Here is a 25,071-nt window from a genome sequence, read left to right as displayed (position 1 = left end):
AGAATACTCATGCGGCTACAAGTAGAAAGTGTTCGACTTTGCTGTTAAAAAAGCCAGCTAGCTGATCAGTCCTTTTGCAATTTACCATCTTATGACATGCATATCTAGCTTCCAAATTACACACTTACTAGCAGCACAAAAACCTACTCCCTATAGACCACATCTCAGGCAAGAAGAAAAAAGAAACATGCTACCAACCACCTGGCAATCGTCGTCGTCCTCATCACAAATAACTGACGGACAAGACATTTCCCGAATCCACCTCACTCCAAAGAAAAAATCAAAACATCGAAAGGGATATCCATAAATCCTAAACTCTCCAAGCCACCAGACATCGGTTAGCGCGTTTATTCAACGCTGAGCTGGTTTGTCAATTCTGACGTATTGGAGGGGTTTAAACCCTCACGGTAGGAGCTTGGCTTCATCGGACCCATTTTTAATAGCTGAAGCTACAAACTCGGCTAGATCGAGTGCGCTTGTGATTTTTGATGAGGATATATGATGTTCAGAATATATATGTGGCTCTAGATGCTGTTGGTTCGGGTGGGTTATGGAATAAAGTGAATAGTAGGTAGAGGAATTGCATTCTGTATGGATGGTCTGTTTGTCTTAGCAAGTTTGATGATGTTTTTGATATTGTTTTTGTTTTGGCAAGAAAGAGAGATCCTACCTGATTATATGGCTTTTATCTATGATATTCGAATCGAGGAAACCACACTGATTCTGATGGATGGCATCTCCAGTGGACAAATCTAACTGGTTTAAAAGACACACTCAAAATATTCTCGCGGTCCTGCAAATTATTCAACAGCGTCAATAAAGGCTACCACAATGTGCGTCTGCACCAAATCGTTCTTGCGTCGATCTTTCATGATATCCTTCTTTTGAAGCTTTCAATTCCTCGTCCAATTCGAATTTGCCCAACTCAAACACTTTCGGGAACTTTCGATCTAGGCCATTCCAACCATGATTCCCAATCTCTACCAAGATACGTTTCGACTACCGTCAACAGAAATCTCCCAGCATTTCTGACTGCCCAGTACTCTTTACAAGCGTATAGCAAAATACTGAAATGCGCTAGTACAATCAATGCTCCGGGCGTTCTTTGATCGAGCAGATCCGTATATTCCTCTGCCAGCGTTATTGGCCATGTGGTGATCATTCTAGGACGCGGAGATCCTTTATGAATGTCAAAGAGACTTGATACATGCACCCATTTTAACTGATGTATAGCACCATGCAACACCTCGAGTTCCGCTTCCTCCATACCAGGAATCCCAGGTAGCTTTTCTTCAAGTGCGAGAAGATGTTCCACAAATTCATCAGTGTGCTCCATATCTCCATGGCCAAACTGCAATAGTTCACGAATCTCACATTCCTTTAAAACATCCCACCACCCAATAAAGCAAACTCGAACTCCACGCATTAGTTTGATAGCTTGAACTAGTTTATCAATGAATTGATCCAAGTCCGAACCAGGCATAGAGAATGTATCCACAAAGAAATGGAGTCCTAAAATTCCGGAATACACAAAGGTCGGGATCAAGTTCTCTTCATTCACCTCTTGTACCGATTCGTTAAACATTTTGATTGATTGCTCTTGCAATATCGTAGATTCATCGTGATAAAATTGAAATTTGTCAGGACGAACGATACTCAAATGCAGTGCTGAGCAAGCAAGAAGCTCGTACATGAGGAATGGGGCCCTGTGAGCATGTTTCATTATCACGGGAGTGTGATCTCGAAATTGCCCATCCCACAGAAAGCTTCGATCTTCAAAACAATGTTGAAACAACTCTATATGTGTGAAGTTCACATATGACTGAGGTGGTGATGGAAGTAATGATGGAGGTTCCGGTTGCAATAAGGGCCCATGTGGTATTTGTGGGTCACCCTGGAAAGTTGGAGTTGGTGAATTGGTGGATGTTGATTCTGTGGTCGTGACTTTGCTGGTATTGTCGCTTCCAGTAATCTTATAGGAGCATGTGTGACTCGCTGTTTTGCAATTGACACATTCTGGATGGGTTTCATCACACTTTAAGAAGAATCGTTCAGAAGTATTAGCCGCATACTCTCGACGGTTTGATAAGCAATGAGAGCAAGAATTTTGCTCCACTTTCCGTGTACTACTAACCTTGATATGTCTTGATTTGCACTGCAAACATCCCTTCCTCGATTTTCTATGGAATCGGCGATTCATTTTCTGATCTCAATTGGCGAAGGATTCAAGTCGAAGAACGATACACTGGAGAGATCTCTCCTGCTGGGTGTATTTGTGTGTATTTGCGTGTATGTGATCGTGGCTGTGTTAAAATTTATCAGAGGCAGGCACTTGTCAATTGAGCTCCGTATCAAAGTAATGGATCAAGAGTGTTTCTGAAACATTCCAGTGTAAGGTTGACCGTTTATTAACAAGAAAAACAAGAAAAGAAAGAGACAGAATGTCGAATATTGAACATATCTTCAATCCCTACATAGATTATTAAAAATAGAATCCGCATTGTATTCAAGTTCACAATGAAGTTGTTGAAATACACTTTCTATGCCTAAGGCATTAGATATAAGGTTAACCTTATCTAGCGTACTTTCCTTTCTAATGGAGAGCGGAAAGTCAATTTGCTGTGAGAAACCTAGGTAAGTTGATACGTCAATTGTTTTTTATCTTGTATAGAAGAAGCTTTTCGCGAGAATTCTTGTCCGGGAGTTTAATGCGAGGTGAATCCATGAGATGTAGGTTAGTCTAAAAGCGAAGGCAGTGGAGGAATGAGAGTGAAGGAGTCTGCACCGAGGACGGGTAATACAGTTTAGAAGCTGTCTTGGCACCACCGATGAATATATCTGAGTCAGAGGTGAGTAAGGTTACTTCGACAGCCTCCATAGCATGACTCTCGAGACTCACTCACCCCAAAATTCTCTACCCACCTAATTAATCTCATAGTTACCTACCAAATGCGTCTTCGAACTTCCAATATATCACCTGGTACCCAGGACACAACACTCGGCCATGTGTGGGGTTGCCTGAACTTCATTAAGCTGGTTGGGTTAAAGATAACATTTCTAAATCTCAGAAAGATATTCCGGTATCCACTGTCACTAAGACATTCCACGATGCACTGGTGGTGACATTGAAATTCGGCTTTCATTACTTCTGGATAGACTCCTTCTGCATTATTCAAGATGATGTCGATGATTGGAAGAAGAAATCTTTCCGTAGGGCTAGTGTTTATGGTGGATCCAGCCTCAATAAAGCCGCTACTGGAGCTCATGATGACAATCATGGACTGTTCTTCGATAGAAATCCGAACCTTATCCGGAGGGCTGAGTTAATGACCGGCAATTTCGAGGAGCGGGGTAGGCCTGAAACTAGCGAGTCTCAAGAGGATCGATCAAAGGTTTTTGTTTGCACAAATTTGAATGCCTACAAACGATCTTGCCTGGATTCAACATTATTCCAAGCGTGGACGTTACAAGAACGTCTTTTAAGCCCTCGAACTCTACATTTCGGTAGACATCAGATTATACTTGAACGCTATACCTGCACATGTTTTGATGCGTTTGCAGAGGTGGAAGACAAGCGTTTTTCGACACAAAAACAGCTGAAAGATCTTCATTATGGGCTTCTCTGGTATATCGCTTGGAAAAAAATCGTCAATATCTGCATCAGATCCAATTTAACATTTAGCAGCGATAAGCTTGTGGCGCTCTCAGGTATCGTCAAATACTTCGCAAGCAAGTATAATGCTGAGTACCTGTCAGGAATATGGAAGGAGCATCTTCCTTCTACGCTCTTGTGGTTCGGAGAGCAAGGGTGTAGGGGGACATCCACCACTTCGGGGACCAACTTGGTCTTGGGCAAGTGTATACGAAGAGATACAATATTTTCACACTGATAAACTCCATTGCGAAGACGATGGCTGGTATCTAGGCGACTTTGAAATACTTGACACTTAAGTCGACACCACTTCGTCTGATCCATTTGGTCACTGTTCGGGCGGCACTATACGTATTGCGTGTGTCAGAGTTCTCGACAGTGAAATTCTTATCAAGGATCCATCAACAAAAATGCCTAGCGAGGTAGATTTTCATTTTCGTTAATAGCAGCCATGCTAAAGTTTGCCTACTAAAAATCACTAATGCGGCCCCGGAAACTATCTGGAATGGAGCCGAAGCAGGTCTCTTGATTACCCCCGTCGCCGGTAGGAAAGATTCCTTCACCCGCATTGGAGCATGTTTCCCTAACAGTGATTCGTGCCTGGCGGGTAATATGAAAATTCTTGAGGATGCACAAAAAAGCCTTGATCTAGTACGCGATGATGAATTGTCTTTTTATGAAGGGATCTACGAAATCAACGAGGCCGGAAAGCAAATGTACATCATTATACTAATCTAGCACGGCGATTTTACGGCATCTACCACCACTTGAGGCCCATTCTCCCTTATCACCCACTATTCCTCTGGGCAAGCTCTTTTCGAATTTGCGAGAGTCAGTGATTAGATATAAATCCGGGCTTCAGTTGAACTCGAAAGTCGATGACTTATCCATTCTCCAAATATAAAATGGAATTCTTTTACGGAAGACATCAGCGTCAAATTGCAAGCATATTGCTATGCTTCTGCGGGGTGCTTGGTGTCGAAAATGGCAATGGAATTATTCCTGCGCGTTATCTTAGAATATTCGGATAATAAGAATTGGAAAAAGGCGAAGTCAAGATGATTAGTTCTTTATCTTATACCTACCTGCAGTTTGATCCGCCGCTGCTATCCGCTCCTCAATATCCTAATTTATTTCTCGCTATCAAACGTTTGTTTATCGCAAAAGCTCGGTCACTGGGTGCGAGAAATTTAGTTTCATCTCATCACTTTTGAATTGGCTACAGCTATGTTACCTTCCACGGGTCCTTCCTGCATTGCAATCCTTATTGCAAAACTATTTCATCCGTTCGGCCATAGTGAATAACTCCAGACTCCTATTTACCAAATGCCTTGCTCAGACAACCCAAATACAAATCATAACAGCAAGAGCCGATCTTAATCCTAAATCTTTATCTCACTAGCTCTATAGCATGTGGTGCCAGTCTTTTCTATCATAAACTTTTCATACCATGCTTCGGGGACCATAAGCTCTTGTCCGATTATTGCTACCGCGTTTTCTCTCTTCACCGTTCATCAATTGAACACTTTGCGCCTGTTCTACCGTCTCCCTTGGAGATATTCCAGTTCCCGGCTTTCCCTGGAATTGAGAAGGATACCAGATGAAGAAGAGAACGGTGACGATCCACATTGGTACTGTATCGTATGTGTACAAAGTCCATTCATGCATCAGAGGATACCCCTTCTGGCCCGCCGCATACTCGACAACTCTGAAGACTGATCGAACGAGAATGAGAGCACTTATGACGTAAAGACAGTGCAAGTGATGGATCCAGTTTGCTTCAACAATGAAAGATTCCGGTGTGGGCTCTCTTCTCATTCGGCGTTCGAATACAAGGGCAGTGAACAAGAAAAGTCCGAAAGCGATGATCTGGAGAATTAGACCAGCCAACACGATCTTTTGACCGAGACTAGCAGTGCTGTCACTGAACATCAACCCAGATGCTCCTGATTGCACGAGAAATGTCAAGAGATCTGCGATGACGAAGATTTTCGTGAGCCAGTTGATCCGAATGATGGAATGGTGTTCTCCGTGGACATATCGCATAATTCGACCGAGTGTCATGTAGATTGATGCGGCCAAAAAAGCCGGAGCAATGAGGGTGAAGAGACTCTGAATGATATATGGGAGGAGTTTGCCAGTACTGTTGACCGCCATCGCTCGTCCGATGTAACCGATGATTTCGACTGTACGGGTTAGAATATGTTTATATCTCAAGGGAGATGGTGAGGTACTCACAGAGACCTCCGATAAAAAATGCTGTGCAGAACCAGGACTTGGTCTTAAACATACGCCAGGTGTGTAGACCGGTTGTTATAATGAAGAGGACAATAAAGATGACAGCTGCAGCCATAGACGGAACGTAATTCCAGAGGTAGTAATCATCATGATAGGGTTCGAGTTTCGCCATTGTGAGGAAGTAAGAATTGGAGATTCGTGTAGTTATGTTGATACAAAGAGTTTTCTAGATTGTTTTCAATGAACGATCAAAAGAAACGATCAGAACTGTACTATATGAAAGGGAAGAGTTGGAGATGGACTTTCAACTCCAACTCGAGGTTATCCATATGTTTTGTTCTCAACATCTTGAGGATTCTCGGCTATTGCTAAAAGAAACATCGATACTGATTTCTGTTTACGTCTTATCATATACGCGTATTTTTAAGTTTTTGATAACAGTATACGTCGATGCGCTCATTGCATATTCCAGAAACTCATGCAGATTACTGAATTGAGTTAGCGCAGCCTTAAGGGGTCGTGGGGCTTCGTATTCGTAGGTCTTCCGAATACGCGTATTGCAATGCGATCCAATGAAGTTCGAGATTATGTAAGGTTAATATAAGGTATCATTGAAATTTTTCTTTTCTGGAGGCTGGGTTTCTGGTGGTGCTGTTACACTGCCATGTTTGTTTTCGATGAGAGAATGCCACTCTGCGTGTATGCAAAACTTCTCTCTTGTCAAGCTCATGGTTCCGTGTGTGGATAGAACCTTACCGACTATAAAACGAGGGGCTGGTGAAGAATCTTGGCCCACGGTATTGCTTCTTGGATCACGACAACCGTTCAAGCTTTAATGCCCACGTTGTACATTCAACTGATGTCGGAGATATCGTGCTGCGGTATAATTAAGCTTCTTCACAGCGAAAACCCCACTCTACTCCACCCAGTATTTTGATTAAGCTTCGTCGTGTGTATACTTGTGGGGTAGGTAGAGTGCGGGTAAAACCTTTTGATCTCGATGTAACTTAGACGAAGCCGCGCTTCTAGAGATGTGCTTGAAACTATTGGATGCTTATAGCATACTCTGGCTATGTTCTGAAGGCTAGAGTTGATGAACTGAGATCATTTCATTCATCCAGCAGGTCGGAGGTACTGGAGAACATATTTGTTTAGAGCCATCTAATCCAGATAATTTAGGTCTTTCATAGACGAAGTCCGTCTCTTCTCTCGCCCATTTTTCTACCCCGCTATATTTTTCCTCCTTTCTTTCTCCTGCTTTCGATCGCTATGTTCTTCCTCCCTTTCTTTCCTCCTCCTTTTGCCCCCACAAGCATGTTCTTATTTGCTTCTGCCTCTCCATAAAATCTACCTTTTTAATCGAGAAATTGTATCGAGTTGATCGTTCTAGAACACAACATGATTCATTATATGTATCTTCTACGGGGGAGTGGTAGAAGGGAAGGGAGTTGGACGCTAAACTCACGTTTCGAAACAACTTCCGATTACAGCCTTCCTCGTATAAACCCCTCTCCTACTCGTTCCATCTTCGAAAAATATCGCTGGGACCATTTGTTTGGTCGGTTCCATTAAAAAAACTTCCGTACAAACCATCTATGATGAACAAAATATGACCCGCGCGGGCATGAATATAATCTCTGGGTCCGTCAGTCTGCCATCCACCTTCCATCGTGCGGCATGCAGGGATAAGATGCGAAGTTACTGGACGCTGGAATAATTTGATGTAACTTCATCACAAATTGTTACATCTTTTTCGCCAAGACTCGCCCAAGGTACTCCTTAAATTCTGGCCTTCTCACCAGGGGAGGTTTCGCTGGAGAAGATCTCGTGGGAAAATTTGAACGTTCAAACTGGTTCTTGATCTCCATTGCTCTTAATGATATCGCTGACCGATGGTTGGGATCCGCTTTTGGTAAATCAGCGCCCTTCATGTGAAATTCAGGTCCGGGACAGTTGTGACATGCGGCGACGGGCACAATCTCCCCCTTCTTATTTCGTTTGTCATCCATGGCTCTGCGCGGGCACTCCTTGCATATAGTACAATCATCTCCTCTTAACCAAGTATAGTCGCAGGTACTTGCGAAGTAAGGTTCATAGTACGGACATGATTTATCACAGATGCATGGTTTGGTACCCTCGCCACCGCATGACCTATGATACATATACAACTCTTTGCACATTTTGCGATGATTGTACCACAATAGTGAACGGTTCGGTCTCAAGTTCAAGTAATAATAGTTTTGGGGGTTCAAACCTCCTCGATTTTGGTTTCCTCGGACTGTGTCAGTCTTGAGAGTGAAAGTCGTCGGGATTTTAAAGATTACAAATACCTGTGTCGCTGCTATCACGATGATAGTAATTGATCGATGTCTCAAAGATTATAGGATTCACGTAGCTTATTGTATAAGCTACGAACCTTTTCAGATCTACAAAATGATAGACTGGTTGAAAGCTCAATAAAATGGTTGTGGATGTTTGAAATCTTGTAGGAAGTAGAGAACTACTTAAAAATATTTTCTAGCTGTTGTCCAAAAGAATTTATGCGCAGGAGAAAGTATTTTATTGGGGGGAAGAGTCTTTTGAGGTGTATAATTGAAGAGCAGTAACTCTATATATACCTAGGTATATGAGGTCACTCTGTCCACCAAGTCAATCTAGCTAGGTTATAGCGTATGTCAAGTCAAACTTTAAATATCACCATTCTGCACTAGGTTCTCGGCACTACACCCCTTTCCCTGGCTTCCCCACTCACTTCTTTATACCAATAATATCCTTTTTTGATACTCGTCATTCAAAGAACCCTTTTCGACATTTGCATTAAAGATGGTTATTCTATCTGAAGCCGTAGCGATCAACTTGATGAAAGTGTGGCGTCTTGCAATAGGGCCACATATATAGATTTGCCCTGCGATATCAGATGGTTACAATGAGATCCCGATGATCTAGCTTTAGTTCGGTGCCAGTGGACATTTACAATCGGAACTAATCTGATCTTGTAGACTATAGATCTAGGCTATGAGACTAATGTATAAAACGTTACGAATTCCTAAATGACAGGTATCATCATCGTGATTAGCCCGTCGATGTAAGCCTCAATAAATTGATTCATTCCAGAATTTTGTGGTCAAAGTGGAGAACAGCCATCTTGGTCAATGTTGAGGTGAAACTGACTTACCTGTTGAGATATACTCATTCAGTTCCAGACTTGAATATTTTCGAACTCCGAGATATGTCTGTGGACTTTCACACTCTATGATTTGGAGCGATGTTTGGTGATCATTGACCAATCTCAATTTACTTTTGTCAAAGATGCCAACCCTAAAAGAACAAAGAACCATCTCTACCAACGACTAGATAAAGAACTCAATCCTTTGTTACCGACAAAAAGGTCTGTTCCAATTGTACATAGTTGTAGTTGTCTTTGTATCGAAGAAAGGAGGCTCAGACTTGTTGTTACTTTGTTGGAAAGTTGTGAGAGAAGTGTTGCCTCACTTTGATAAAAATCCATTAACTATGCAAGAACAATTAGATTGTTGACTATATCAGAAGTCTGTACTTTTCTGGAAATTGATTTTGGTAATGTATCTCCAGACACTTCCATCACAAACTTATCTGATCAATCAATCTAATCAAGATGACTACCCCAACAGGATCGTCTCCAGAAGCAGAGTCACGGCTCACCTTTGGCGTCGAACTCGAATTCCTCTTAGCTACTGTACCCAAGGGTGGTGAAAACCCTCATCCAAGCGATCCTCGCGAGGTAGATCCAAGAATCCTCGAGGATCAAGATTCCATTAATTACGACATTGAGAGGAAATTAGAGGAAGTTAGCATTCCAGCAACAGTGAAGGAGAGCGATTATGGAAATTCGAAAGAAGTGACTGCAGCGATTGCTACCGATTGGATATTGAAAACCGACATCACCGTTGGCCCAGGTGCGCAAAGTCCAAGCACCAGAGATTACTATCATTATGGCCTGGAGATGTCATCTCCACCCTACTACTACGATGCAGCCACTCGAAAGGCTGTAGAGACAGTTGTGAGAGCACTGAGAAATAATTACTTACTTCGCGTTAACGAAAGTACAGGGTTGCATGTTCATATCGGTAATGGATATCATGGTTTCGAATGGCCCATTTTACGCAATTTTATGGCCATCGCATGGACCTACGAACGTCAGATTTTATTGATGGTCCCCGAGGCTCGGATAGATAACGAGTATTGTAAATCCATCTATGAAGAGTCTCCACTAGGTAAGAACAATCCGGGGCTCACACGCCTTGAGTTTTTAAATCGCATCCTGTCGCTTACTGATAATGTTCAAGTAGTTGAAGAACTGGGACACAGATGTATAGGCTTCAACATAAGGAATTTAAAACCCCCGTTCCGTTCTGATTTTGGCCAACGCACAATCGAGTTTCGTCACCACCCTGGAACTCTTGACTCGGAAAGTATTTTGCATTGGGTTCATATATGCGTGAAGTTGGTGGAAAAGGCATGTCTCATCAAGAGCGAAAAAGAGCTTTTTGAACAACTCCGAACCGACGTCGAAAAGCCAATCGGATTTGGGGACGAAAATAATGTTACCACAGTCGACTATCTTATGTGGCTTGGCTGTCCATCCCAAGCATACTACTATGGTAAGCAACTTATATCCGACAAGGTCCGGGTAGAGAAAAGAAAAAGAGATGCAGCAGAAAAAACATCGAAGGTCTTACCTACAAAACCCGCAGGACTTCCGCAAGATATTCTAGATACCTTGCAGGATGCCCTCAGGGCACCCAGAAATAGGTAATGGAGATGATGCGAACTAGTCCTTTTGAAAGTATCGAGAGGCGTTTGAATGCAAGTATCTCGTTGTCACGGCCCAAGAACTCACATGGGTAATAAGAGGTAAGTCGCTCCCATATCTTTCTCCGCTCAGAAACACTGGTGGTCGGCGTGCAAGTGAGTACACATGTATGCTAACAAAACGAAAACCTCGGTAAGATATTCTCATCCATCTATCCTTCGTTATCCCTTTAATAAACATGATTTTGCATCTTTAATAACAATTTGAATAGTTTCATTGAACATGTAAATAAAGTGAAGTATGTGATGAAAGATCTGTTTCTTGTCAAATTCGGCCCCCTTCGACCGATCAATAGTGAATGCGTCACCTTGTCACCGCAAACTGGATTCTTATATGGTAATGTCTGATATATTCAGAAGTAGAGATTGTGTGTAACTAATTTAAATAAATAGTCATATTGTGAAAAAAATTACCTGTCTTAATAGTCGCGCAAAGTTATGACCATTGCTCCGTAAGGAGTTACTTCAACGTCCCAATTCATCTCATTTCATGATTTTATCTTTTTTATTCTCTTATGCTTAACCCAATGTTCAATAGCGTGTGAAAAAAAAAGCTTGTAACCTATGAGGGTCCTATATATTAATGAGCTGGCGCACCTGAAATTCATACCCGAGGGGGTGGAAAAGAGTTTTCATTTTTCTTCAAACTTTGATTCCCCATTTGAATGTATACATACTTTACGAACAAAAGCATTGATTCGCATTATAATAGCTACCTAGAACTAGTTCTTTTGAGGCTATTTCATTGTTGCTTTGGGTAAACTTGGGTGGGGTATCAAGATACATCTTGGAGGCTGTGAATGTGTATACGTAAAGCCTCACCATCACAGTTTCCTATAGATTGTACTCCTTCCCGCGTCCGATTCGTTCTCTTTCACGGTAATTCTGAATAATGGAATGAAGCTGATGAACACGACAAGGACGAGTTTGCCAGTGCGGAACTATACAATTGGAGAAGAGCTGATGCCCACCCGGTGGTCAAGAAAGAAACACATAGAGCCATGCCAACCCCGGAGTATGATGAAGGGGATGAGCACTATAGGGAGCAGCTTCGTGGAATGTACTCTTTAAATCAGAGAAGGGTCGATGCCAACAAACACCAACCGATCACAGGGAGACAGGAAAGCCTCAAATTCCATTACTCACAACTCTCTAGACTAGAAGACCATCAGTAAACCATAAATTTCTTGAAAATCGTGCTGCAACCCCTAGAGATCAAAAGTCATGAGGTGTCTAAGAAGGCTCACTCTGGACGAAAAAACCGGCACACCAAAAGAGATCCCTATGTCTTCTGAGTAATTCTTTATTAAATCAATCGCGGAATAATGGTGTCATTGAATTAGTGATGCAGCTCTTCTATCCCTGGTTATAAGAGACCATCTGCGGTCTTTTCAGACTGGGTGGATTGAGGGTTGACGGGGGAGTGGGGAACCTTTACTTCAATTCGAGAGCTGAAGTGATATCTTTATTTTCGGATGCGAATTAGGAAACCTGTGGTGATATCACTGTTTAAAGATCACTATTTGGTGCCTGAATATTCGGATGATGGTTTCGTTTCCGAAGACGAGTTAGAGGAGGAATCTAGGCGTTCTAGAATCCTCGGTCAACCGAACAAACAATGATAAACATGTGCCGCACGTGGAAGCTTCGAGATACCGCTTTTTATTTCCAATAATCTATTAAGTTGTGAGTCCAGTTGCATTTATTGGTAGATCAATTGAGTTCCGTGATGAAGAGGATTGATGGTGAATTTGGGAAACCCACCAAATAGGTTCATTGCAGCGAGCCATAACTATTGATCTTGTTTTATTGTGCATTAGGGGTTCTTTGTGTCTCATGCTGTGATAATCGAAGAAGGAGGTCTGGATAAAAATACTCCCGTACCTCGCAGAATGACGGCTGAGGATCTCCTTTCCACCATGACATGTCATCTCATCTCATCAAGACATGATAATCTTAAGTCCTAGCTTTGAAACAGTATTGTGTTGTGAGTCAAATGCATCAAGCTTTCAGATGTATCAATTTTGGTGGTGCATAACAATGTGTTGCAGTGCGATTGGTTGGTAAGGTCAGGGGTAGGTTAGTGTGGGCTCTCCTGCCTTCTTTCTGACAATCTATTATCGCGAAATGCACATTCTTGGGGCTACAATATATATGCAATTCTAAACGAAAAAATCTTGGGATCGGTAATGTTACAATAAAGTTGAGGCTCTGAAAAGGAGTTCAGTTCATAACGTGGGTTTATTAAGCGAGGAGGTGAATGAAATCGTGAGCCTGTGGTCAGGCGGCAGCGCTTAGCTCTAACACCAATGAAGTAAAACTACCGGATAAAACTGACAGGGTACGACCGCCAGCCTTCGACATTTTTTTACTCGACCAGAAAACAGTGATTGCTTTGAGTTATGCCCCCGGATGGCCGTAAGACACGGGCTGATAGTATGCCAAAGTATTTTAAGATCTTACACAGGCCGCACCTCTTTTGCTGCTTGCGAGCAGAATCTAGGAATTTTGGACAACGAATTAGTGTAAGTAGAGATATGGTAGATATAGAGAAATTCCACGGTAGAACATACTAGTTTCATGATCTGCCATGCTATTTTGTTTGCTGAATTTTCTTTTGCCTCTGTTTGGGAGATAGGTGCTATGCTTCTAGCGTAATGATCTTCTTCACACTTCTATATCTCTCACTTTTTTTTCTTCTTAATTTTCTATCACAACCTTCAAGATTGGCTGGTTCCGGTGTCTGTTTAAGCACTGATACGTCCTCTCAATAAGTATGGCCGTAGATGTTGGTGCCATGGTGAGCCCAGACGGGTTCGAGGAGGTTATTTCAGATGTCTCCATTCCTTCATGGTTTATGGACAACTGCGTCAAAACCGCTTTGGAGTCGAGCCAGGAAGCGCGTCGAATTGTCATCCTTCCGCCAAATTCGCTCAATCATGCCGAAAAAGTCAGAGATACGACAACAGATGGCCAGGCATCTCAGGAAGAAAGATACGAATTGGATTCTTTCTTGTACGATGAACTCTTCAACCTGATCATGCCAAAACAAGAGGCTGAGGGCCTTAAATCGACCTTGAGCTCAGACAAAACTCCCAAGTTTGCGCTCGATGCTGTTCAGCTTCTTCTCCCTGGAGGATTCCATGCTTTTCTTGGCCAAGAATTCTTGGCAGAGGTGGTAAAGAAGTTTGCTACTGATGTGCAAGCGGATTTGATTGAATTGAATATCGACGATTTTAGAGATTTGGCAGAGCATTTCGGAAAAGGAGAAGATTCAAAAAACCAAGATGATCAAAGAAAGGGTGACGATTACTATCTCAATCTACTCTACGATCGGTGTATGTGTGTGGAGCTCTGCTGCCCGGCTTCCTCTGTCTGTAGTACATCATGGCCCTCGTCTCCAGTTACAAGGAGTGAGTCTAGTGATAGTGCATTTGAAAATAGTGAATCTAGTGTTGAAACGACAAATTCCCAGGAATATGGAGTCAAATGCGTGAAAAGAACAAGAAAGCTGTCCGACAAGCTATTCTTCTTATCGCAGTACCTAGGTCTTCTGACATTCGCCACAGTACTTGTATTGGCGGTGATTTCGGTTTTGACAGGCAGCATTATTTTCCGTCACAAACTGATGTGTCAAAAGAAATCGGGAATCTGCAACGAGATGTGTGCAACTTTATCTCAAGACGAAGAGGATCTGCCGTCAGTTGATGAACAGTTGGAAAGCAAGGAGTCGGTAGTAGGATATGGATTGCAGAAGATCCACCAAACCGAGCCTTTCCTTAAAAAACCAGAGGAAAGCGAAATTGACGACATGGGAGATTCTCAGTATACTACCCTGTTGAAGAAGGTTATTGAGTCTCATCTGTTGAAGAAGACTCTGAGCAGAACCGAAGAGACAGAGGACGTAGGATCACCAGCGCTGGTAATTCTCGTCTCAGGCGTTGGCAGGTTTGGTAGTTACAAAAAGTATCTTCAGGTGTTCAAACATTTACAGGCCGCTATCAGGGCTTTATCGAAAGAAGATACGATCGTTATGATGTCAGGAGGAGACGACGATGGTATTCTTGAGTCTATCAGTAATCACACTCAAAAAGGAGCTTTGCGCATGTTCACTGCCAGAAGCCAGGCACAGTATAGACTTCTCGAAAAAGATAAGGAGAAGGCAAGATTGAAAGAAAATATAAGACACTTGCAGCGTTGCATTAGAATGTCGCCAGAATCAAAAACGTCACCTTTGGCACGGCCTTACGCTGTCGATTGGGAGACTTTCATTCCAGATGCTACCTTGCGGGCTATGCGTCGCCATTTCTTTCCTTGGGATAACATAGAGATTATTGCCCGAACGATAGCGAAACGTCAATTAGATATTGACTCTATGAAGCTCGTCATGGAAATATATGAGAAGCGAAGTGAAGCAGAGAAGCAGTGGCTCGAGAATCACGAAGATGAGGATGATCAAAAAGCGCCGTGGAAGTCAAAGCTCCCCCGACGGGCTTGGAGCATAGCGGAACAGATATCGAGAAGTCAAGAAGACGAGCATTTGTACCAATTGCTCGACACTGTTGTCAGTCCAGGTAGTTATGCCATCACATTGCGTGTCTTGATCATAAAATGAAATTCTCACACTTCCACAGGCGATCTTAATACAACTTGGTCAAACATCGAACTTGACCCAGATATCAAGGCCCGCATTACAGATCTAATCTCACTCGGAGAATCTCAAAAAGATTCCTGTGGAATTCTCAAGACTTCCGCGGGAGGCGCACTACTGTACGGTCCTCCAGGGACTGGTAAGACACAACTCGCAAGAGTACTTGCAAAGACCTCTGGATCAATTATGCTTAGTGTCTCTGGCGCCGAGATGGAAAGCAAGTATGTTGGTGAGACTGAAAAGCTTGTTGCAAGCTTGTTCAAGCTTGGAAAGATGCTTTTTCCATCTATCATTTTCATCGATGAAGCGGACTCTTTATTTAGTTCCCGAAGTCAAGGTGGATCAGGTTCAATTTACCAGAGAAAGCTCGTCAATCAGCTACTACAAGAAGCAGATGGCCTCTCCAAAGATTCAACTTCGCCCTTCTTACTTCTTGCAACAAATTTACCTCACCTGCTTGATCCTGCAGTGTTGAGACGAGTACCTTGTCGAATCTACATTGGACTCCCCACGATCTCAGCACGAGAGAATATGTTCCGGATGTTCTTGAAAGAAGAATCCTTAGATAGGAGTGTGGATCTAAAAAAGCTTGCGGAGGTAACACATCGGTATACAGGGTCAGATATCATGGCTTTGTGTGTTGAGACCGCTGTTATCTCACAACGAGAATATCGCAACACAGAAGCGGGTGAGGCTCTGGGTGTGAAGAGCAGGATAATCTTGAATATTTCACACTTTCACCAGGCGTTAAAAAGCAATACTCCTACAACATCTCCGCAACTCATGCAAGAGATGCGTCGATTTGCACAGATGTATGACAAATCTGCTGTATCAAGAATGGTGCTGTACCAGTATTGGTAGGAGTCGATGGTTGCCAATCAGCAAGATCAACGGGCGCAACATAAAACATACTGAAATAAGCGATACTTCGTTATTATCGTTGTATCTCTGGGGTTAGAGCGAGGGGTGGTGCTGATCCAGATGGGAACTGATTTGGGAGCGAAGTAATGAATTAATAGATGGATTGGGCACTGGGGATGATGATTGTATGTTCCAAGAGCTTGGCTGGAAAAAATGTTCAGACCTGGAAGTTGAACGTTTGACTATGATCGATGGAGAGTTTACGCTTTGATGATGAAGAATTATAATAGAAGAGGGTATCCTCAGGTAATCAGGTAATTTTTAATGAGCTTAGCCAAACGGTATAGTCAGCGATAATGGGTGTGTAAGTCGAAGAAAAGGGAGTGACTACATGAACGATTGGGTTGATTAGATGAGAGCCATAAAGAACTATCAGATTTGAACCTTAGTATCTCATGAATTAATGATATCGAAGATTTTGGTATACTTAGTTTTCACATAATGCATCAACAGCTTTCTCGAGCCCTTTACCGCTTTTTCTAATTTCCTAGAGCACCAGTGGGTGCATGGATTGATGGGGCACTTCCGAACTTTCGAAATTTTTAACAAATTCATTCTTCAATTGTTTGATATCAAAATTCACATTTAATTATTTCATTTCTAATAAACAATTGTACTGATTTTTAAGATATAGTAGTAGCAAATTCTTAATCGATTCAGTCTATCTATAGCTAGGCTATGTTTTTAAGATATAGGATTTGATATATTGAGAGATATTTACAAGTCAACTTTAGCAATGTCCCGTCAGTCCGTACACCCACTGGTGGAGCTGTAGTACCAATATCTCTTCCCAACTACTAGAAGTGGTTGTTTCCATCCATTGTTTGTGAGAACAATTGATGCATATCTAACTCAACACATTCATTTAGACCTAATAACCAGCCTTTCGAACGAAAAGAACATTCGAAAAAGAGCTATTCGACGCATCCAAAAGTGGGTGCGTCTCGACACCTTTAAGAGTCCAATCGAAGCACTCACGAACAGAAGAGGTAATATCATGAATCTCCCGAGGTCCATATATCGTATCAATGAGTGTCTCGAAGTAAGATTCATTGACTGATCGAACGCCAGCCACATCGATAACCAACGGTAGATCAGTGAATGAGTTTTGAATTGTCTTGAAGAGTTCAAGAGATACCCTTGGATCCTTCAGAGTCAAAAGATCTGTCGCATTTCAAATGCAGTCCATGATGGGTCACTAGCAATAGTTTGATTATCATGTGCAAAGAAAATGTAAGCTTCTTTGATTTCGGATGAGTTGCCAAGTCCAGTTGGCCCAACAGGAAGTTGCTATTTACCATCCAAGTTGCAACCTGCTACGTATTTGCCCGTTGTATCTGCTTGCAATACAGCAGTCTGAGATGAGGCTCCCAAGGAATGTCCGTACAGGCCAACAACCTCAGAAGTTTCCGAGAATACACTCGCGACGAACTCAATATCTTTGACACGGATACTTTGGAGATACACGCTAGTCGCGCCAGTTGGTGCTCCACTGGCGTACGCGCTGTAAATGATGGTTTCATCTGGAGACTCTACAATTTCTGCATCATATGGATGAATTATTGTCACAACGCTGTAGCCCCGGCTGGCAATTGCTTGTGCAATCGCACCGTACTGGAGACGGCTGGTATAGAAACCACCAGTCCAGATGAGAAGAGGTGTATCAGGCTTGATAGTTGGTGCTTCAAGGCAGATATCAGAAAATTTGATTTGAGAGAATATTGTCAAATCAGAGCTTGGGAGATCGTTCTCATTGAACCAATTTGCCACGGCAGCTGGCATGTAGTTGATTTCGCCAATGTTATCGCAATCTTCCCTGAGATATGGCTCATAATAGCCGACTAAAATTTGACGATATGGAGAAGATCCATTGAATGGGTTGGCCCGTGACGTATCGGTAAGCTCTGATACTGTGATTGTAGAAGCATATGGTCCTTCTGGAACAGGAAGTGGGACGGCGGTGGTATTGATGGAGGTCTGACAAGCGACAAGAGAGGAAATAAAAGACAGGAAGAAGACAGCACTGAGAGCAAGCGATACCATAGTTGAGAGTTCGTGGATATCGTCTAGCACAGATGATTCTCGTAGGAGAGAGAGTGGAAAGATGCGCCCTGACTACAATAAGCATAGAAAAGCTACTTCCTTAAAGCAGATATTGACTTTTGAGTATCACCAAGCTAGCTTCAAAGAAAGGGCAATAAAATTGTAGGAGCAAGAGGGAGTCATTAGTCTGCCGCGTGTCGACTTCGCGCGAATCACATAGACCCCTTAGAAACAATGGAAAAGGGGTGGAGGTGGAGCCGGGGCATACTCCCAAAGTCTACTTTACCTCCTCGTTGAGTCATTGCGGAGAATATAAGTTTTCTCAATGACACGAGCTCGAGACGAGGCTTTGAGAGCCATCGGGAGGGCTTTTTATGTCAGCCGAGGGTTCTCAGCTATGCGAATGTTAAAGAATCAATTGCCAATCCACAATAGACTAAGTTTGCTAGGTTTTCAGAGGTCACGTATTTTCAACTACAATACGGAGTAAAGCTCATCCCCATAACCGAACTTAATCGTGCGGGGACTTAAGGAATAAGCATTGCGGTTCTCACGGCTGCATACCCCCGTAGCTAAAAAGCACACAAGTATACAAACAATGTATTACCTTTCGGCCCTTCTTTCTAAACTGACACATTGCCACCTTAGCGAGCTTTCCCCATTGTTTCTTCTTGTGTCGGTCCCTAGCCAGTGGACCAGTGTATCGGGTATAATGGGATTTAAGCCACGATTTGGAATGTGTCTACGCGAGTGGGGGCTCTCAACTCTTCCCTTTTGCCCCGACCCTTCCACTAGCACTGACATAACACTGACATAAGCTAATCATCGAATCCATTTCGACTTCTGCGGGGGTGTAGGGTTTTGCGGAAACGGATTGCGGAGAACCAACCACGAGTCTTTCGCAAAATCTGCACTACTGTGGCATGAAGTAAACACTTTGGTACTGCATAAGGGCGGGGGAGGAGGATGTATGGTTGCTATAAAGATTTCCTATTAGGACCAAAGGTGGGATGACATCAGAGTTTCCAGTGCTTCCTACTGATAGTCATGGACTTTTGAGCCTCTCCCTCATGTGCTATGGCTACTGAATCATGCCAGCGAATGTATATTCGGGGCGAGATGCACTTTTCAAGTATCAACACCGAGCATCCGCTCATCCATCAATATAACAGTGAAAAGACACGGGAACGAAATCAGGACAAAGAACTGGATTTTGCGACTCACAGACTAGAGAATAAGGCATTTCAATGCATCGCGGAAAGTAACACTATGGAAGGGAGCTAAGTAAGTATTGTAACTCCGTATTTTATATCGGTGAGGTTCATGCATATACTTTGCATATATACTTCACGTTCATATCCCGGATGTAGAAATACACTTCATTGTGGTATCCGCGTAAGCCGTGATTACTAGTAGCCCCGTACCACGAACAAGGAGTGCCTCTGTACCTGTATTGAGATAAAAATGAAATATCAATGCAGCTAGTGGTAAGACGAGAGTGGTGGGCATGACTTCACTATTGTAGTACTGCAACCTTGCCGAGCATTCAACTTCAAAGGGCGCTTAGCTCTGGTTATCTTTCATTTCACAATGTGTATACAAGATCTCCAGATTTACCCCTAGTTTCCTATCTGATCGTCCATTTGCATTTACATTTGCGTCTGCATTTCTCAGATCATCCAATTTTGTATACATCAGACGCAGCTCCTTTTTAGGTGGCGAGTCTCGCTTTACTTGATCTTTCATTCACAACACCGACAAGATGGTTGGATTGGTTTAAGCAGTCGCTTCTGTCTTGGCTATTGGTTCTGGTTCATTGCTTGCGAATGCAGGACCAATAGTCTTGGAACCAAGAAGCACGAACGACTCGGAGACTTTCAGAATTAAAGCTTCGCTTGTAATTCAAACATTTAGTGGGATTGGTAAGCAGTCAAACAATCTACATGAATCAATAAGATAGCCGGGCAGAAATTTGACTAATATTCCCATAAGTTCACGGTGCCATCAACGAAAGTGTCCCCTTAACTCGACACGTTCTGGGTATTCCATACGCACAACTAACGTTAGGTAAAAACCGTTTCCGAAAAGCACAACCAATTCCCGCGTCCGCAGCGCAACAAATCATCCACGCCGATGCATTCGGCCCCAATTGCTCACAATACGAAGCAACCCCTGCATCTGTCTCTACACTGACGTGAGACGTGAATATTTCATCCAAGGTGTCAATGGGGATGATTGTTTAAGCGTCAGTGTTTGGGCACCATTGTATCCGACCGAGGACAAAGTCCCCGTGATCGTTTGGATTCATGGAGGTGGTCAGAACAGGTGGTTCATCTGTACTTTATCAGAATCCACAGCGATGGGTCCAACGTACCCAATCTCATATTGTCGTCTCGTTGCAATACAGACTGAACTTTTTCAGTCAACCAAACACGCCAACCGAGAATGCTGGGCTTTACATCTTTGATGCTAGAGCTGCTCTTGAATGGATTCGAGACAATATTGCCGCTTTCGGTGGTAATGCTTCGCGCATGGTACTTTGGGGTCAATCAGCTGGTGCTACTCTGACTGGAGCTCTCAGCATCGGTTGGCCAGATAATCCAATTGTCACTGGATTTATCCAAGATTTCGGCGCTGTCGAGGGCCAGGGTGTCCATACCGTTTATACTGATACCACTCACTCGAACTTTACATTTCTAGCAAATGAGCTTGGATGCACTGGTAATACTGCAAGTAAAACTGAGTGTATGAGCACTTATCCACAAGCTGATATCGAGGCGTTTATTCAATATTGGACTGATGCTGGCAAGACGCCTGAGCTGGGTTTCCAGTCATATAATGATAACAACAACACATTTGCGAACTGTACTGCTGCATATCTCTCTGGAAATTACGCAAAGTTACCCAAAATATTGGGACATAACTTAGTAAGCTCTTTTTCATTCTCGTCTTTCTTGCTTTCTCACTAGCAAGGAATCCCCCAAGAGTCAAGCCCACTAACTTGTCAAATCACAGATTGATGGAGCTTCCACTGCTACACTCTCCTCCGGCCCTCCTAACATCGAGGGACCAACCCCCCGAAAAGGAATTAGCGGCTACGTTACAAGTTCGTTGCGGCATCGTAGCCGAAGCGCAATTCCGACAATCTCTCAACGTAACAACCTACGGCTTTGAATATTCCGGCAACTTTAGTAATCTCCCGCCACTCCCTTTTATGGGAGCATATCATTCCACTGAATTGCCCATGATCTTTGGAACATATGCCGATGTTGGTGGAGACGGAACCCGGTTCCAGAAGGATACCAGTGAGGGGATGCAGGATCTTTGGTTGGCGTTCGCAAGGGAACCCGAGAATGGATTGAGTAATGCGAGGTGGCTTAAACATGGGGAGGGCAGCGTGGAGGTACTGGGATATGAGCAAAATGGCACCCTACTTACACATCATGTAACGCCTAAGGCAGGATTAAGAATGCTTGTCTTAATTATACCGGAAATTGAGGAGGGATGTTAATGTTAATATTTGTGATGATGTTATGGATTCCTGAAGAGGTTGTGTCAGTCGTATATAGTTAGTTTATCATTGAATATCCTAGAATGGTCACATCTCTGTTTGTTTATATGTCTTGCAGATCAAGACCACAACGTAGTCCTTCAAAAGGACTGCATTGCATGACCTTGGTGAGAACTAAAGTTGCCTCTCAGACCAGGCGATACGATTGAACGTATACTCAACTGTGTAATAACTTGTATTGAATATTTCTTTCCCATATTAGATATTCGTAGAGTACTGATGCTTTCGATAATGCAATAGAGCTGATGGGCGAAAAGAATGCAGTACGATTCCTCCCTTTTACTGTCCATAAGTTTAAATTGAGACTAGATCCATAGAATATTGTACCTGTAGACCTCCTGAGTGGAATAAATTTGCGATAAATGAAGAGCTGAGAGAAAACATCACGATCATAAAGATTTCGGGACCTGATATGCACGTGATACTAGTCTACCGAGGAAGCGGGTTGGTGTGGGGGAGCTTAGGCCGAGCGAAACTGGTCAGCCTTCATCATCAAAAGCTTCAAACTGTGATTCTTCCACGACAACAACGAATTCTTCGATACCCCTACCATAATTATGTCTGCCCTAAGAATCCTTGTGCCCGTAAAGAGGGTTATTGACTATGCGGTCCGTATCCCCATTCTCTCCCAATTTTCAACAACGAACTCAATCCCTTGATTTCCTCTGCGCAAATAAAAAAATGGCTTCAACTAATCCAAACACAACAGGTCAAACCCCGCGTCAACAAAGCCCAGACAGCTATTGAGACCAATGGCGTCAAACACAGCATGAACCCTTTCGACGAACTCTCAATTGAAGAATCTGTTCGAATTCGCGAGAAGAAATCCGCACCTGGCGGCGTCGAAGAAATCCTCGCATTTTCCGCTGGGCCGACGAAATCGCAAGATATCCTACGCACGGCTATGGCTATGGGTGCCGATCGCAGTTTACTGGTTGAGATGAAAGATGGAGAAGAATTGGAACCATTGGGAGTAGCGAAACTGTTACAAAAGGTTGTGGAGAAGGAGAAGAGCAATTTGGTATTTTTGGGGAAACAAAGTATTGATGATGATGCGGGGCAGACAGGACAAATGTTGGCGGGGTTATTGGGATGGAGTCAAGCGACGCAGGCGAGTAAGGTGGAGTTCAAGGATGGAGATATAGTTGAGGTTACAAAGGAGGTGGATGGCGGAACAGATGTGGTGAGGGGCAAATTACCCATGGTTATCACAACAGATCTGAGATTGAATGAACCGAGATATGCGAGCTTGCAAAGTATCATGAAGGCGAAGAAGAAGAAGCTGGAGAAATCTACACTAGGTGACTGGGGCGTGGATGGTACCAAGAGATTAAAGACTTTGAAGGTTATTGGTATGTCAATCATTTTGTGCAGGCATTTGATGATTCAAGCGCGGGGTGGGTATATTTGCTAACAACATGGATACAGAACCACCGCTAAGACAAGGCGGCGGTAAAGTCGACGACGTGGATGGAATGATCTCCAAATTGAAGGAACTAGGCGCATTATAAAGGGATGGGAAACGATCATGGACGAAAATGGATGTAAATATGTACGAATTACAGGATCAGGCGAGGGAAAGCATTGGGCTTTAGACGCGAGTAGAAGTTAAGAATGATCAAGCCTACCCGCACATCATTTCAATAGATCTATGACGACAAATAGGTTCAGTGCGAAATCAGCGCGCTGTGTATAATGCTTGGAGGAGCTCTCACTGTCGATGATGCTGTGCTTTCTATTCAACCCATTGATATCGTAAATTGATCGGAGCCGGGCTTTGTGAATTACACATTCGATACTGCAAGTGAAAACTAGCCCAACACTACCCAAAAACCGTTGGAGAAGTATCTGTGTAATCTGTACGATACTGGAGAACGAAAGACTGTCCGAATTCCACACCTACCTCCGAAGCCTCCGAGCGACCCAAACTTCTCCATATACCTAATTTGTTGACGTCGATCTTCCCCAACTTATTTACTGTCAAACGATGTCTCCCTACGGATTATCACCTTCCTATAGTAGCACGCTCCGTCCATTACGAGAAGGTTATTTAGAATTTTGTACATCATCCCCTCCGAAGACTCAAGATCATCGTCATGTATCCAGTGCCCAAATGAAAAGTTTAATAGCATCCATATGATTAAATTACGTTTGGCGACATGATATGATGAGATGTCTTGATTCTCTTGGGATTTGGAGAGTTGAGTTGTAGGTGCAGGTATGAGTATAAGTACATCTAGGTGTATTTTTGCTCTCGCTTTACATCATCTTAGGTTTCATAGGACGGTGTACCGGGTAGTTATGCTATTTAGTGTGATGATTTACAAAGTACTCTTGTGCTCCTGAGTCTCACCAATCAGCATTTAGTGCCCATGGCCCTGGAACTGTGAATCAGCAATTTTAAAAATGTATAAACTTTGCACTATCTAATTTTGAAGTTCTGGAAAGTGCTAACTTATTGACCCTTGTTGGTTTCTTTTTTCTATTTGGAGAATTCGATAATGATTTGTTAGTATAGTTCGCATTGTGAGTCGCGTCGAGTCGAGTCTGTTTGTTGGTTGTTGGTAAACAATGTTATTGATCAATAGTGATCACAGCTTTGTTATCGTCATTTATCTATGCAAGACCAATAAATCTGGAGAGAATTTACAGTGTACTTCTTCTCATTGTTCTGATGAACATGTCATTACAGGGCGCAAAAAATATCTTCTATCTCTCCTCCTCCTACATCATACCCGCATGTCCACTTCTGTTAGCACAGTACGGAGTAAGCCACCAACCGGGAGGCTTGGCCCCAGACCGGCCAATTTGCCCAGTCTCCCTAACACAACTCGCTTAGCAAGAAAGCGTTAGGAATGCGCATTGTGTACTAGCAAGACCCCTGAAGAGGACAGGTTACATGAGCTGATTCAAACTGCGTTTTATTTTCTAGATCTGTATTGTTTCTACTTGTGAGCGCGCGGGCGGTGCTGATTGATGGGATTATTCGATAGGGAGTATTGTGTGATGGGGAAGCGGAATCATGAGTGGTGATCTTGGGCGAAGAATGTCGATCTGGGGGGGGGGGGAGAGTGGAGTCCAGTGAGGCCTTGCTGAAAGTATGAATGGAATAAAGTATAGAAGGTGATGAAAAGAGAAGAGTGG

The 25,071-nt window shown here is 43.1% G+C and overlaps 9 protein-coding genes across 9 annotated transcripts; 5 read left to right on the top strand and 4 right to left on the bottom strand.

Moving 5' to 3' along the window:
• Positions 1–925: 925 nt before the first annotated feature.
• Positions 926–2,200, bottom strand: EAF01_009972 (uncharacterized protein; the record flags this gene model as incomplete). Its single annotated transcript, XM_038918228.1, has 2 exons — positions 926–2,035; positions 2,135–2,200. 2 exons carry the CDS (start codon positions 2,198–2,200, stop codon positions 926–928), a joined length of 1,176 nt encoding a protein of 391 aa, XP_038766198.1.
• Positions 2,201–2,949: 749 nt separating this feature from the next.
• EAF01_009971 (uncharacterized protein) lies at positions 2,950–4,390 on the top strand (the record flags this gene model as incomplete). The annotated part of the gene is made up of 4 exons (XM_038918227.1): positions 2,950–3,006; positions 3,069–3,625; positions 3,686–3,793; positions 4,102–4,390. The coding sequence occupies 4 exons, from the start codon at positions 2,950–2,952 to the stop codon at positions 4,388–4,390; spliced, it is 1,011 nt and encodes a 336-aa protein (XP_038766197.1).
• Positions 4,391–5,095: 705 nt separating this feature from the next.
• On the bottom strand, positions 5,096–6,062 carry EAF01_009970 (uncharacterized protein; the record flags this gene model as incomplete). Its single annotated transcript, XM_038918226.1, has 2 exons — positions 5,096–5,838; positions 5,891–6,062. 2 exons carry the CDS (start codon positions 6,060–6,062, stop codon positions 5,096–5,098), a joined length of 915 nt encoding a protein of 304 aa, XP_038766196.1.
• Positions 6,063–7,632: 1,570 nt separating this feature from the next.
• On the bottom strand, positions 7,633–8,070 carry EAF01_009969 (uncharacterized protein; the record flags this gene model as incomplete). Its single annotated transcript, XM_038918225.1, has 1 exon — positions 7,633–8,070. The coding sequence occupies one exon, from the start codon at positions 8,068–8,070 to the stop codon at positions 7,633–7,635; it is 438 nt and encodes a 145-aa protein (XP_038766195.1).
• A 1,454-nt stretch (positions 8,071–9,524) lies between these two features.
• EAF01_009968 (uncharacterized protein) lies at positions 9,525–10,685 on the top strand (the record flags this gene model as incomplete). The annotated part of the gene is made up of 1 exon (XM_038918224.1): positions 9,525–10,685. One exon carries the CDS (start codon positions 9,525–9,527, stop codon positions 10,683–10,685), a length of 1,161 nt encoding a protein of 386 aa, XP_038766194.1.
• Positions 10,686–13,517: 2,832 nt separating this feature from the next.
• On the top strand, positions 13,518–16,253 carry EAF01_009967 (uncharacterized protein; the record flags this gene model as incomplete). The annotated part of the gene is made up of 2 exons (XM_038918223.1): positions 13,518–15,315; positions 15,376–16,253. 2 exons carry the CDS (start codon positions 13,518–13,520, stop codon positions 16,251–16,253), a joined length of 2,676 nt encoding a protein of 891 aa, XP_038766193.1.
• A 931-nt stretch (positions 16,254–17,184) lies between these two features.
• Positions 17,185–18,356, bottom strand: EAF01_009966 (uncharacterized protein; the record flags this gene model as incomplete). The annotated part of the gene is made up of 2 exons (XM_038918222.1): positions 17,185–17,477; positions 17,612–18,356. The coding sequence occupies 2 exons, from the start codon at positions 18,354–18,356 to the stop codon at positions 17,185–17,187; spliced, it is 1,038 nt and encodes a 345-aa protein (XP_038766192.1).
• Positions 18,357–20,662: 2,306 nt separating this feature from the next.
• On the top strand, positions 20,663–21,867 carry EAF01_009965 (uncharacterized protein; the record flags this gene model as incomplete). Its single annotated transcript, XM_038918221.1, has 2 exons — positions 20,663–21,283; positions 21,349–21,867. 2 exons carry the CDS (start codon positions 20,663–20,665, stop codon positions 21,865–21,867), a joined length of 1,140 nt encoding a protein of 379 aa, XP_038766191.1.
• Positions 21,868–22,373: 506 nt separating this feature from the next.
• Positions 22,374–23,633, top strand: EAF01_009964 (uncharacterized protein). Its single transcript, XM_038918220.1, has 3 exons — positions 22,374–22,535; positions 22,637–23,279; positions 23,356–23,633. Exons 1-3 carry the CDS (start codon positions 22,485–22,487, stop codon positions 23,436–23,438), a joined length of 777 nt encoding a protein of 258 aa, XP_038766190.1. The 5' UTR covers positions 22,374–22,484; the 3' UTR covers positions 23,439–23,633.
• Positions 23,634–25,071: the final 1,438 nt, after the last annotated feature.

The sequence above is a fragment of the Botrytis porri genome, assembly GCF_014898465.1.
Source record: "Botrytis porri strain MUCL 3234 chromosome Unknown BPOR_015, whole genome shotgun sequence".
In the NCBI taxonomy this organism is placed as follows: Eukaryota; Fungi; Ascomycota; class Leotiomycetes; order Helotiales; family Sclerotiniaceae; genus Botrytis; species Botrytis porri.
Note: the sequence above shows the minus strand (reverse complement) of the source record. Positions and strands in the feature narration are given on the sequence as shown.

What these genes read in the sequence shown, in the direction of transcription:
- EAF01_009964 (XM_038918220.1), top strand. Translation starts at nt 22,485, where the DNA reads ATGTCTGCCCTAAGAATCCTTGTGCCCGTAAAGAGGGTTATTGACTAT. An exon ending in AGAGGGTTATTGACTATGCG is followed by an intron (nt 22,536 to 22,636) that starts GTCCGTATCCCC and finishes CAAACACAACAG; the next exon opens with GTCAAACCCCGCGTCAACAA. An exon ending in AAAGACTTTGAAGGTTATTG is followed by an intron (nt 23,280 to 23,355) that starts GTATGTCAATCA and finishes ACATGGATACAG; the next exon opens with AACCACCGCTAAGACAAGGC.